Genomic DNA, 13,329 nt, shown 5'->3' with positions numbered 1-13,329 from the left:
GCAATCCAAATAAAATATAAAGAATGTATCATTCATTATGGATGCACAGACAAAGATGGATCCATTTCAGATTAAGCATCAATGCCATTATCCTTGCAACAGGAGGGTACACAAAGTACTAAAAACAAGGGTTGCTGTTTTTACCTTTTTTGGGAAATGTATAATTTGAAAGTGTAATTTTATTCTCTTGAAACATTATAATATATGAAATTACAATATAGCTAATTTCTTGAGCAGTTTTTTTACAGCCTTTTTTGCTACGTTTGCCAGCTTAGGCTTGTTAGTGTTTCTCTGCTCATTATGTTCTCTTATTGATGTTGACAATTATGCATTTTATGTAGTTGTGTAAATGTATACAAATCTTTGTTGAGCTTCGCAATACATTTTAGATCATTTTGAATATTTTGGACAAAAAGCTAATAACTGTTTAGATACAAAGCCTAACAAATATTACCAAGTTCTTACCCAATATGAATCCAACGGAGCATGCCTTTCACATTCTGAAGACAAGACTGAAGGCATTAAAGCCCAGGAACAGACAGGCCTACAGTAGTTGGGCTTCACTAGGGATAATACTCCATACCTAGTTTCTGGTGATGTTTATAGGTCACACACATCAGGCAATCACTGCAAAGGATATGCAACCCAGTACTTAATATTACTGATTCAGAGAACTGGTCACCCCTCCGAGTCTGGTTCCTCTCTAGATTTCTTCCTAAATTTCAGCTCCTTAGGGAGTTTTTCCTAGCCACTGTGCTTCAACACTGTTGTTGCTTGCTCCCTGGGGTTTCAGGCTGGGTGTTTCGTAAAAGCAACTGCTGATGTAAAAAGGTCTTCATAAATTAATTTGAATGATATTGTACATAATGATAATAAAACAAAATACTTTTGGTATCCATAATTTGGGGGACTATGTATAAAACATGCTTTAATTTTTAAATGGTTAATTCAATATGAATAGAAATACACTCAAATTAAAACTAATAGTCTACACCTCATGGTGGTTGTGTCATTTCAAATTCAATTTACTGAAATACAGAGCCAAAAAAACCTAACTATGTGTCACTGTCCCAAAAACTTCACTGTACATACATAAGGAAACATACATACACATAAAAAGCTAGTCCCCTGCCCCCACCTTGGACCTTTTCCATCCCAGTACAAAAGACTCCTTTCAGATGGAGCTCTGTTCTCTTATGGAGCAGGAAAAGTTTTAGGGGGCTTGGAGGGAGGCTTCTGGGTCAATGTTAAAGCCTGTCTTTGTGTAGGACAACAGGACCCGGCCATTAACAACAAGCTCTTCACACATCAACCAGTACTCATGTACAGTGCCAGTAGGGCATTATCATGACAAAGGATGGGGGGTGGTTTGTGGTTGTCTCCCACTCGGGCTGGGGTTGTCTTGCTATATAGTCTACCCCACTGGCAAGTGGGTCCTTTTAAAGTTGTGTGTTCATTTGATTTGGATCTTTCTTGTTCTTGACAGGAAACTACAAAATCCTTATCTGTTATGCATAGAAGCAGCATAGAATAAAAGATGAACGCACAGGAATAAGATGTCAGAAAGCAAGAAAAAAGCTACAAGCTATGCAGGTTGAATCTTCACTATGTAAACTCTACTGCAGTACTGTCACCTTTTTTCCTGGAAATCAACTGTATCTCTAATGTACTAGCTGATTCAGGTAATAAAAGGCTTACCATAATACAATACAATTGTCATATTTAATTATATTGCATCAGAAAAAAGATTCCTGAATAACACCTAGGTGACAGCCTTGATTAATGATGCAGTCTGGAAATTCTGTGAAATAACTCCACATTGGTCTCGATGTTTAATATGTTGTTTAAATGGGTTTATTTTTTTCAGTAAAATCACTATCATACTTAGAAATGAAGTTCCAAGTTTGAAATTCCGAATGGTTCCGATTACATCACGACATAGTGTACTCTTTCCAGGGACCTATTTTGGCTCAGTAGTGCTGTTTTTACAACCAGTGGACAAAAATATTGGGATCTTTAATGGCACATCCTAAAAAACGAAGTATGCCGAGGGGTAGAGAAGCTACTGTCAGTTGCTGCATACTCCTGCTGTAGAATCAGGCTGCTCCGTTTGGATAATCGGGAGAGGGAATCTGTTTTTTTGTACTATTATAATTGTGTATACCAAGTTGAAGCGCTGTATCCAGGCGGTATTGGCCTATATTGGCCAATGGTCTTAGACCACGCCCTCTCTTGTCTTATTGCTTACATGTACCACGGTTATCAACCAATCACCATTCAGAATTTAAAACGTCTGGTTTACAATTAAGAAATAAGTCATCTCCGGGGTTTATGGTATATGGCCAATATACCACGGCTAAGCGCTGGGTCCAGGCACTCCACGATGCGTTGTGCATAAGAACAGCTATTAGCCGTGGTATATTGGCTATATACCACACCCCTTCGTACCTTATTGCTTAAATATATAACATTTTGAAAGAGAAATTCCGAGTAAAAACTCGTTATCTAGCATTGACATAGCGTCAATAAGCAACGCATTCAGCAGAGTACACGGCTTCTTTTTCGTACGCGTTCTAGGTCTTCCACCAATAACTCCAATGCGAATAACTGGCAACCAATGTAACGAATAGAAAATAAACGTATTCGTTACGTTTATCACGAGGAAATGTTTGACCAATTATATTACAGTATGGGAGGGACTATGGCCGGGGATATTCCACTGCATCGTTTCTCGTTCCTCCCAGTTCGATCGGCAACGGGAGCGGAGAGAGGAAAGTTGAGAGCCCGAAGGCAGCAGCCCCCACCACCGCCGGCCCAGGTTACCATCTAGCACCGGGAAACACACTAGAGAGCCACCGCCGGCATATCCAACAAGAAACCATGAGCAGCGAGGCCGAGACACAACAACCGCCGGAGCCTGCCGTCGATGCGGAGAGCCCATCCAGCCCGGCAGCCGCAGCTTCCGCGGGGGATAAGAAGGTCATCGGTAAGCTAGCTGCTAACCAGGTGGAACATGTAGTTCACGCAGACCTAGATTTAATAGACATACTAACGTTATTTGCAAATATGTATCAAATTAATTACGGTAACTACGTTAGTTAACGTGTAACTAGAGTATACAGTAGTAACGTTACGCGAATTGCAGTTCTGCTTAGCTATTATTACCGGTAATATGTTGGTTAACTATCTTGCTTTCGAACGTGGGTAACTAAATAACATTAGTCCATACAACGTTCACTAACGTTAACTGGTCGTTAAAGTGAAGTCCAAATCATTTTTAACGAAACGTTCTCTATTTACGTATCAGAATGGCTAATTCCAAATAGTTACATCCTTCATCGAACTTATCAACTAACTAGTTGACTAGCTAACAAGTAAAATAATGAATGTGGGTCTATAATACAAACAAACTGACTTCTACCTCGGCCATATACATATGTGCAGTTCCTAGGAAAGTTGGCCAACTGGAATAAATGTGGAATGGCACATGGGAATGGTTGCTAACTAGCCACAGCAGCTTACGTTAGTTTAGCCGTGCGGTCTCGTGCATTAACAGTCAGGCTAACGTTAGCGGTTAGCCATTCTGCTAACTGGCTTGAAGGAAATGATATTGGCATTGGTAATGACCGATTAACGACACTAATACTCGAGATGCACGGAGTGTACACAAAAACACACAGCCACATACATTGCTATTTAAGTAAACACATTTGCAGGTACTCCCATTTATAAAGTAATTATAGCCGATGTTTGAGGGATAATTCATTGGAGGCCTACGAGACTACACTGCAGAGCCACGATTGCAATCTTATCCCTTTGTTCGCGTAGACGTGCATAACGTTAACCTTACTTTGGTAGTTAGCTAGCTTGCATTATGGCGTTCGTGCTTACAATAGAATTGTCTAATTGTTAAACGTTATTCTATTGCTAACGCTTTATGGCAAAGACCAATCAAAAAGTAACATAACGCCCCCAAATGCTTTTTTTACGGAGTTGTCGATGGCTTAGCTAGCTAGTTAGCGGTAGCCAACTTGATTTCCATTCAGTCGAGTTTGTAGTGGCATCCAAAATGTCCGCCGTGATATTCAGATTTAAGAATTTCTTTTGTCCACGTTTGCCTGCCAATTTCAGTTGTATCGCGCGTTTAACCGTACACATGCACACCAAATATCTACTATTTACACGTTGGTATTTTTATTTTTTTGACGTGCTGAATGACCAGATATTCAGCATCCTGGCTCACATCCAACCACATGGTTGAAACCAAGATAACCTACAAACGATAGCTAATTAAAGTAGGTACATAGCTATGCGTTTCTAGCTAAGTGACGTTAGCAGGCTAGCTAGCGTCTTAGGGTGCGACACCACGTGTAAAGTTTCGAGTACTTCCTTGTGCGCATCTGAACTAGGGAAATAGTTTTGCCCACTGAAAGCTAGTCATTATTAAAACATAACCCAGTTAGACAGTTTCGGGCTGTAAATTATTACACTTCCTAGTTACACATTACATTTTACAGGCTACGTCTAGAGACCCACTCCAATTTCTTTAGGCCACACTGACCTTAGAGGCTAGGAACATAAGCACTGACCTCATTAGACCCTAAACGTTGGACTATCAGTACTGCAAACTAATGATATGCGTTGGTCCAAGCCACAGCAGCTGCCAGTAAACACCAAGGGTTTAGCATCAGAATCTATAAAAAGCCAATTGGTGGTGGTTAAATATAGCTTTGCTTCCCTAGTATTTTCTGTGATCCTGGGTAGGACCTGTTGTGTACATTTCTCAGTGGTCCCAATTTAATTTCTCATTTGACATTTGCAACTATCTCTTCTTCAATCCATAACTTGTCATTTACAGGCTATTGTGCAGTGTAATTTTTGCTGGGCTATGTGAGTAATCACTTATTTTTTATTTTTTTAGCAACTAAGGTCTTGGGTACAGTCAAATGGTTCAATGTCAGAAATGGCTACGGTTTCATCAACAGGTAAGTTTTTCTTCGAGGCACTAATATGATGGTTGTGTTCGGTAACATTTTCAATCCTATTACAGCTTTGATTTGCTTACAAAGCTGTGAGGCTGATTTGGCCGTCTGTTACATGCTCTTGTCATGTAAGGGCTTAATGAGTGTACAATGAAACTTGTTGGCTCTTAATCTGCTTGCTTTAATTTAATTAGAAATTATGCAGTGGATATATATTTTTTTTACTGTTGTTTTATTGGCTTGTGTAATGTATTTTGTTGTTCTCCCTTAATCCACAAGGAATGACACAAAAGAAGATGTCTTTGTCCACCAGGTAACCAAATCTCCCATGGATAGATCAATGTATTCTCTGACAAATCAAGAGCACCACAGACTTTTGCCTAATACATTTTTTTTTATTTACCTTTAATTTTAGACAGCCATAAAGAAAAACAACCCAAGAAAATACCTTCGCAGTGTTGGAGATGGAGAAACTGTGGAGTTTGATGTGGTTGAAGGGGAGAAGGTAGTTGAAACCCCTGCACACATAGGAAGATGCATGTTTTTAGACGTTTTATCAATATTTATGGAATATTTAAGTTTTCCTAGGTGGGTGGGTTTTATTTGTCATGAAGTCTCATTTGCGTATTCATGTGCTATAGTGTGCAACCCAGAGGTTTGAGCCGTGCATTGTATGTGCCTCTCCCCAGGGCGCAGAGGCAGCCAATGTCACCGGCCCGGCGGGTGTTCCCGTCCAGGGTAGCAAGTATGCTGCTGACCGGAACCGCTACAGACGCTACCCCCGCAGGAGGGGCCCAGCACGCGACGGCGAATACCCGGACAACTACCAGAGCGACGGCGAGGGTGAAGGAGAGCGCCCCCCCCGCAAGAGCCGTGAGGGTGCCGAGAGTGCCCCCGAGGGAGAGATGCAGCCCCAGCAGCGCAGGCCCCCCTTCCCCGGGAGACGGCGCTACCCCCCATACTTTGTACGTAGACGCTACGGCCGTCGGCCCCCGTACACCAACGCACCTCGCGGAGAGATGACTGAGGTACGCTGTCACAGGCACTCCTGAAGCAGTCCGGCCCGGTTCCAGTGATGTCATATACACTCTCGTCGAACACACGCGCCACACACAAGCTGACAGGACCCGGCGTTGGCTTCAAATCGCCGGTTAATAGACCAGTGATACACCTCGCTGTGTTGGTCAAGACAAAATGAACACCTGAGAGGTGTTTCTGCACATACAAGTTTATCTTCTGCATGGTTTAACCTATCCAGTAAGTGTATGTAAACGCGATGACATCGCTTTATTAACATCTAATAATGTAGGTCTTGTCCCCGGCTCCTTTGTCTCAGAGAATAGGAAGCTGTTTTTTAGGGTACAAGGATAAAAAATATTTCGCCTTGGGTTGAAGAATAATGTAAAGAAACCTTTCAATGTTTTCCTAACCAAGTGGATGGCCATTCTTTCTAAATGGATAAAGGATGGAACCTAGTGCACATCTATAACTGATCAAATGTTCTTTAGGTTAAAATGAGAGCCAATTCACATGAGAGCTAATGGCCCATGATGTTGGGTACCCCTTCATTTCTCACAACATTAAAATATGATTCATGTCCTTTTCTCAACTACAATTGAAAAGAAGTAGGATCTTGACCAAGTCAATTGTATTTTTAATACCTGGTCCATTCATTTTTGAATTGTTTTATTACTTCAGTCGTGCCTGTTCCTAAAAAGATTAATACATTTCTGCGGCCTTATCGTCCCATCAGTCAACCATATATTTAAATGTTTCTACCCAGAACGTGTTTCACACCCAGCTCTATTTTGAACGATTAATGATTTTGACTGACTCTTGTTGTTTTTAGGGTGGAGAAGGTGACGAGAACCAGGGAGGTCCAGACCAGGGCAACAAACCAATGAGGCAGAACTACTACAGAGGCTTCCGACCAAGGTTTAGACCAAGGTTTGCATGTTGTGTTCATTGACACAAGGCTGCAACAAGGGGATAATCACAGAAGTCATTGGCCCATTTAAGGGCATATCTTATTTGTCTAACCACCAAATTAAGTACATTTATGAGGTGTATAGTGATTAAAAACGTAAAGGAACATTCCCCTTTTTGCAGGCTAACACTGAATTGCAACTGCTTCCGCAAGTTTTTTTTGCCTTAACATCTGCATGCATTGCATGTGTACCGCTTTTTAAAATGCAACTATTCCAATGTCTCTTTAGTCCCTAAAGTTGGGGTTTTCAGTCTTGGTCCTAGAATGCTGAAAGACTTCTATTTTGTTTTCTACTAGCTAGTTAATGCGTTTACCTATTGTCCCTACTCAGAATTAGGCCCTGATTAGAAGAAGTCTGAAGTGTTTTGGCACTGCACTATAGTAAGCTCTTGAGGCTAGACTATGTAAACACTATTTTTTATTTATTTCTGGTCACACAGGAACATTTGGTCCAGAGACTTGCCTGTAGTTTTGGTTAATCTCTTTGTAGCATGTCTCGTAATATGCATGATGGTTAATGTAGGATTGAACTAAGACTGTCCATCTAGTTAGTGATGTGTGAATAAGGCAGATTGGTTAAACTGAACATACAATATGACCTAATCATTCTAGAACAAAGCAATCTATGCTGTTGAAGTGATGAGTTCATGTCTCTTCTCTGACTAAATAATGAAGATTACATAAACCTCTGATCTCAGCATTTACTGTACATAGAGTTCACGTCTGCGTTTCCTTCTAACTCATTTAGCAGATGCTCTTTTCCTGAGTGACGTGCAGTAGTAAGTGGATACATTTTGTACTTAATCTACTGCACCCCCCTCCCTCCATCTATGTATCTTTAGACTGTCTTATCCAGAGCTACTTAGTTGTTAAACTTTTTTTTTTTTAACTGGATCTTGAATAATACGGTCCATGACTTTTTCTTAGATTATTCCTGATTTTATTTTTGGCTTTATTATGGTCAATTTATCCTGGGACCTGTTCTGACACAGCTACGATATTCAAAAATAAGTCACTGCTAGTCCATGGGCAGCTTGAAGTTCGATGGTTCCATAAGATTATTATGTCAGATTTATGTGAAACTGTTTGAGATTTACATAATATACATTCTTTTTATCAGAACAGGCCAATGTGCTGCATCTCTGATTTCAACCAAAAATTTAGTATGATTTTCATAGAGATTCATGTATAGTTGTGGGAAATCTAGACTGGCACAATAAAACTGTAACTCTTAGCCAGAAAACATGTTACAAAACATAAATGGACACTGCAGGTTTCTTTGACATGAAATGAGATGAACAGCATACTAAACACTGGAGTTCATTATCAGTAAACTCCCAGTGGTGGGTGTGTCAAGTAGCTGTCAAATGCTTGCTACTCTGACCACATCGCATCCACTCATTGTGCTGTTTTGAGTGTATTGGGGCCTATGAGTAGGAATATTCATTACAATCCCTGAATGTTTTATGACCAGGAGGTGAGGGATGGAACTTCTCCCGTCTCATTCCAATCTATGTCCTTGTTGCCTTCAGTTAAATTGCAAGGTACTTCTGAACTTGTTGCCCAATGAACATGTTGCCATAATACACCTGGCTGTTTCGGAAACTGAGCGCCACCGAACCCAATCATAGGTGTTAGGTTTGGCGCTGTGTGATTACCTGTCCCTTTCTATGACCTTGACAACTGTTTAAGGGTAGTGTTGTTTTTGGACAGGATCCCAAAACCCTTTGTCATTAGAGGCAGTGGTTGCATGAAAAGTGAACCAAATACTTTCCGAAGCCATTATGCATTCTCTGTGGTGACCTACGGTTTGAATAGATTGTGAATTATCTTGGATGACGTGCTGGAAAGCAGTTCCCAGATGAGTTGTGTATTGCTTAAATGAAGGTCCAGCAGTGTTGGTAATTTGCATCCCACTATCTCACTCTCTTGTTCATGTGCTAGCTGTCGTCGACAAGGTAGCTAAACGTGGCAACATGCAGCAGTGATCAGCAGGTAATTGCATGCTAATGGGATAATTAAGGCAGGTCAGTTATCAGGGTAGAACCAGTAAAGTGGGGCTGCTTTGGCCTGAGTTTTCTAAGACCAAGCTTGAATTTACCCTGATTCAGAGTGCCGGTTTACACCGGATGTTAGGAAGCTGTGTAGTAGACCATTCCCTATTGTTGCTTTTCCTTTAATTCTACTTTGCAACTACTAGGGATGGGTCGAATTATGCTAATTCAGGAAGTGAATGGTCATTTAAATGGTCTGGAGTTAGCTTTAGTCCTAAGGTGTTCTCCTACCCACAGCAGGGGTGGGGGTCCACCACGTCCAAGACCGGTGCGGGATGGCGAGGGGGAAAACAAAGAGAACCAGGGTGGTGATGGTGAAAACCAGGAGCCCCGCCAACGCCGCTACCGCCGAAACTTCAACTACCGCCGCAGACGCCCACAGACTGGCGGGAAGCCCCAGGATGGCAAGGAGGCCAAAGCCGACGGTGAACCATCCACCGAAAAAACGTCCGCTCCCGCGGCCGAGCAGGGCGGGGCTGAGTAGAAACTACCGGCATACCATCTCTACCATCGTCCGGGTGAGTGCTCCACCGGTGTGCTGTGTGTTTTTGATTAAATGCTTTGAGATATAAAATGCCTACACACCAAACACTCCAGATTGACCACATTTTAACAGTCATAGTTTTTGTTTTCGATATTGGACTGCGGGAATACGTGTAGTGTATCAAAAGAAACCAATATGAGATGGGTTTTTATTGACAACGTTCTAAAAAAGTGTGAGGGTTCAAAATGTCACCAGTCTGAAATGTTTTATGGTCATTTGAAGCAACAAAAATGTAGTTAATTTTTCATCAATTGCTTTTGACTTGTCCCAGAAATAGGGTTTGATGGTATTCTGCAGGATGTGTTGTTTGATCAGTTGATTAGGTTTAGTTATTCACCATCACTGCTTCTCATAAAACAATTTATATTACCGGGCCACATTTATTTTCAGTGGAAAAGACACACCAGTTGTAGTGTCCTGGGCCAGTTAACTCTGGAGTTATAAAGCCTGCCTTGCTCTGCACTTTCTTTTGATGCTTTGCTACATCACCCAAGGCAGAGGCAGAATGAGGTAATGCCATGGATTTGATAAAGCAAACTGGCTGCCTGGCTACAGCCCTCCTGCCATTGTATGTGTGCCACGTCTGTTGGTCCTGGCTTCACCCTCCATGCATGTCTGCCTTGATGCTACTGAACATTCATATCAAGTACTTCAATCTGTCCTTTCCTTTTCTCTACAGTTATGGCATCAAGAAGAAACATCCAAGATCTGAGCAATAAGAAACAGATTTGACTTGACGATCGTCTTAAGCTTGCACCATGCATTTGACCAGATTACCACCGATTGCCTGCAGAATCTATGCAGACCTGTTTTGTTCCATTATTTTTATGTGACAGCTACAAAAAGTTTTGGGGAAACAGCAGACGTTTTTCTAAATCGGTCCTAAGTTTTTACACCAAATGGTTTTTAAAAGAAAAGTAATTTGATATCTGGTCAGTTTGACATTTTTAAATGCCTTTTTATGTATTCACATGAATTTTAACAAAACGCAAGCTCAAATAAAAGTCAAGAGAACTGTTGACTAAACTGCTTCTTTTTGCCTTAATAAATGGGACCACCATGGTATTAACATAACGTGGCCGATGTTATGTGGTGTTTTACTCAAAGTTTAGGTATCAGTTTCTTCAGCCTCAATTGTGGAAGTGCTGATTTGGCTCAACCATTAGTGGACATAAGTTTGACTTTGGTAATGACTGGCATTCAATGTGAGTGACTTTTACTTGAGTGTGTCATCTTTAGATTATAGGGAGGTGTGGTGCAAAATGTTAGGGATATTTCTGGCATTTGGTCATGTAATCAAGGGTTTGTTTACATTCAGTATAGCCTAAATGTATTGTTCCTTCCATTAGCTGGTGTTCTTACTCAATCTTACAACAGTCATGGTGCTTGGGTGCACAGTGAGCCTTTAAGAAGCTGTTGTGGAGAGTGATTGGTTGATTAACTCAATGACTGTTGGGCTGGAAGTTAGTCTTGATTTTTGGCTTCTGAAGGCCAAATATGGCACACGGTATTTATCTTGCCCTACGATAGCCTGCATGTTTCTGTTCTACCTTATTGCTAAACGATTCCCTGATTTAGAGGGTTACAATGAAAAAGTGGGAGTGGAACTGGCTTCTTGGTTCCAGATTTGAATACCTCTGACTTAGACTAGATGAAGGGAAAGGAGAGGTTGGAATGAAATTAGTTTATACGTGCCATTCACTCTGCTCATTGTCATGTGGCGAAGACTGGAATGTTGGCTGAAAAGACGGGTGCTCTGTTCATAAGTACATGGCAATACTTAATGATTGATTGTGTAACTAGTGTAACAGGTTTCTTGGTTTTCCAGAGGGTTGGCTGGTTTTGCTGTATATAGGCAAACGTATGCTTTTTAATCAACAGAAAAAGTAATCAATTTCAAGGCTTGAATGTGAGACATTGTACCCTGTTGACTCGCTCATGTTTTCCGGTTTAGGTGTCTTAACCAATTATATTTGCTATTTTTCAGAGGCAAATCAAAACACTGGCTATTGAATGTACAATGATTACCATTTGAAAAATGTAAGCAACCATATAATGTTAGTGCTATGATGTGGTTTAATGACAAATGGTAACTTAGTACAGGGAATGGATAAAGACACAGCCCCTTTAAATGCAAAAGCTTCTTGGAAATTATACCCAATACATGTGCATGTTTTTCCTTTCTGCCACCATCAGTGAAATGGATCACTAAACACCCACAGGCATCTTGTCTTGAGTGTGAAGTAATGGGTCATGACTGGCGAGGATTAACAACTGTTTGTTGCACAAAGTCTAGGCTATTTGGTTTGCAATGGAAAATCCGTCATTCAGATGAAACGCCAAAACGGAGTAAAAGTAATGATATTCTCAATAATACAGCATATCAAAACAACTAAAGATTCTTTGTATGCATGTATTTCAAGCATTGATTGAAGTAGAGTGTTATCAGCTCTGACCAATCTACAATAAGAACAAGTACCTGAGTCCAAGCGGAGATCCGAGAAAGGAGTAATACAAATTAAGGGAATTCCTTTTTAAATCAGTACAGTAAGATGGATCAATTACAAACTGAACTTATAGAACACCTATCATATATTTATAGGCCCTTGCAAAGTTCAGATCCCTAATCCCCTGTCATATTACTGAATTCCAAATGGTGCTTTGCAATGCTTGGTGTTAAATACATTTTTATAAACTGACAATCAAAATAAATTTTTGTAAGATGACATTGGTTTTATATTGGGAAATGTTCTTTTTTTTTGTTCTTACATGTGTTGCATTAGTGTTCAACCCATACATGTTTGGTAGAGCCACATTTTGCTGCGATAACAGCTTTGTCTTGATTAGTATGTACCAGCTTTGTACATTGTTGTTGGAGTGATGTCAAATTCTTCTAGCACATGTTCTAGGTTTGTTGGATGACTCTTGTGCACGGCAGTTTTCAAATAGTACTATGTTCACGATGGGACTAAGATCGGGACAAGTATATCAATGTAATATCTAAAAACTTGAACATTTTGTACCCTTTTCTGAATCTATGGATTTGTCCCTAACTCACTAACTTCTGTAGAATGCTCTTCATTCTTTTTGACCTTTATTTTCATCTTTCTTGGCATGTGGTAACATACCTGAGTCCATGTTCGAGCAATTTCTTTAATCTGTGTAAACATGGAGCTTCTGTATACAATACATGGGTTCAATACGTATGCAACATATTTACATTTGAAAATTACAATTTCCCAATATAACCTTACAATAATTGTTTTCGAATGTCAGTTTTAAAACATCAAACTGAAGGAAATGTCAATGTATCATTTTTGATTCAGTAAAATTAGAGACTTGGATACTTATACAAGGCACTATATACAGCTCTGGAAAAAAAGAAGAGACCACTGCACCTTTTTCTTTCCTTTCCAAAAAAGTTACAAATGAAAATGTTGAGAGGGGAACAGAAGCGTTCAATTGGCAGTGCTCTCTAAATTTGAACCCTTCTGTTCCTCACTCAAAACCTTCCTTTTCCGGAGCTGTATTGTATAGTATTAATTTAAATTGGCCTCTTATGACCACTGCATTGGTACATTGTGAAATAGGTATATGTAGCATAAATTAACGTACTGAATCAAGATGAATTATCTTATAAACAATTTTGACATTGTCCAGGTTCCTACTTTCATGTATTAGTAATTAAACCTCTGCCCTGAAATATGTTGAAATGTACTGTGACTGTTGGGTTTCTAAAAACTGGCATCCATTGGTGAAGTA

General features: G+C 40.3%; 1 protein-coding gene across 8 annotated transcripts; it reads left to right on the top strand.

Moving 5' to 3' along the window:
• The first annotated feature begins 2,687 nt into the window (after nucleotides 1-2,687).
• On the top strand, nucleotides 2,688-10,593 carry ybx1 (Y box binding protein 1). 8 transcript variants are annotated; one of them, XM_020051803.3, is made up of 8 exons: nucleotides 2,688-2,986; nucleotides 4,922-4,985; nucleotides 5,262-5,295; nucleotides 5,398-5,487; nucleotides 5,672-6,010; nucleotides 6,832-6,929; nucleotides 9,264-9,541; nucleotides 10,247-10,593. In XM_020051803.3, the coding sequence occupies exons 1-7, from the start codon at nucleotides 2,881-2,883 to the stop codon at nucleotides 9,505-9,507; spliced, it is 975 nt and encodes a 324-aa protein (XP_019907362.1). In that variant the 5' UTR covers nucleotides 2,688-2,880; the 3' UTR covers nucleotides 9,508-9,541; nucleotides 10,247-10,593. The 8 variants fall into 8 exon arrangements, with proteins under 8 accessions (XP_019907362.1, XP_019907363.1, XP_010873967.1 ...); XM_020051804.3 differs by having other exon boundaries at nucleotides 2,691-2,986; nucleotides 6,832-6,917; XM_010875665.4 differs by having other exon boundaries at nucleotides 2,692-2,986; nucleotides 9,261-9,541.
• The last annotated feature ends 2,736 nt before the right edge of the window (nucleotides 10,594-13,329 follow it).

The sequence above is a fragment of the Esox lucius genome, chromosome 12 (assembly GCF_011004845.1).
Source record: "Esox lucius isolate fEsoLuc1 chromosome 12, fEsoLuc1.pri, whole genome shotgun sequence".
NCBI lineage: Eukaryota > Metazoa > Chordata > Actinopteri > Esociformes > Esocidae > Esox > Esox lucius.
This window is presented reverse-complemented; position numbering and strand designations above follow the sequence as displayed.

Excerpts from the sequence above, each read along its gene's own strand:
- ybx1 (XM_010875665.4), top strand. The coding sequence starts at position 2,881 with ATGAGCAGCGAGGCCGAGACACAACAACCGCCGGAGCCTGCCGTCGAT. Across the intron at positions 4,986-5,261 it reads GGCTACGGTTTCATCAACAG|GAATGACACAAAAGAAGATG; the intron begins GTAAGTTTTTCT and ends TTAATCCACAAG. Across the intron at positions 6,930-9,260 it reads CGACCAAGGTTTAGACCAAG|CAGGGGTGGGGGTCCACCAC; the intron begins GTTTGCATGTTG and ends TCCTACCCACAG.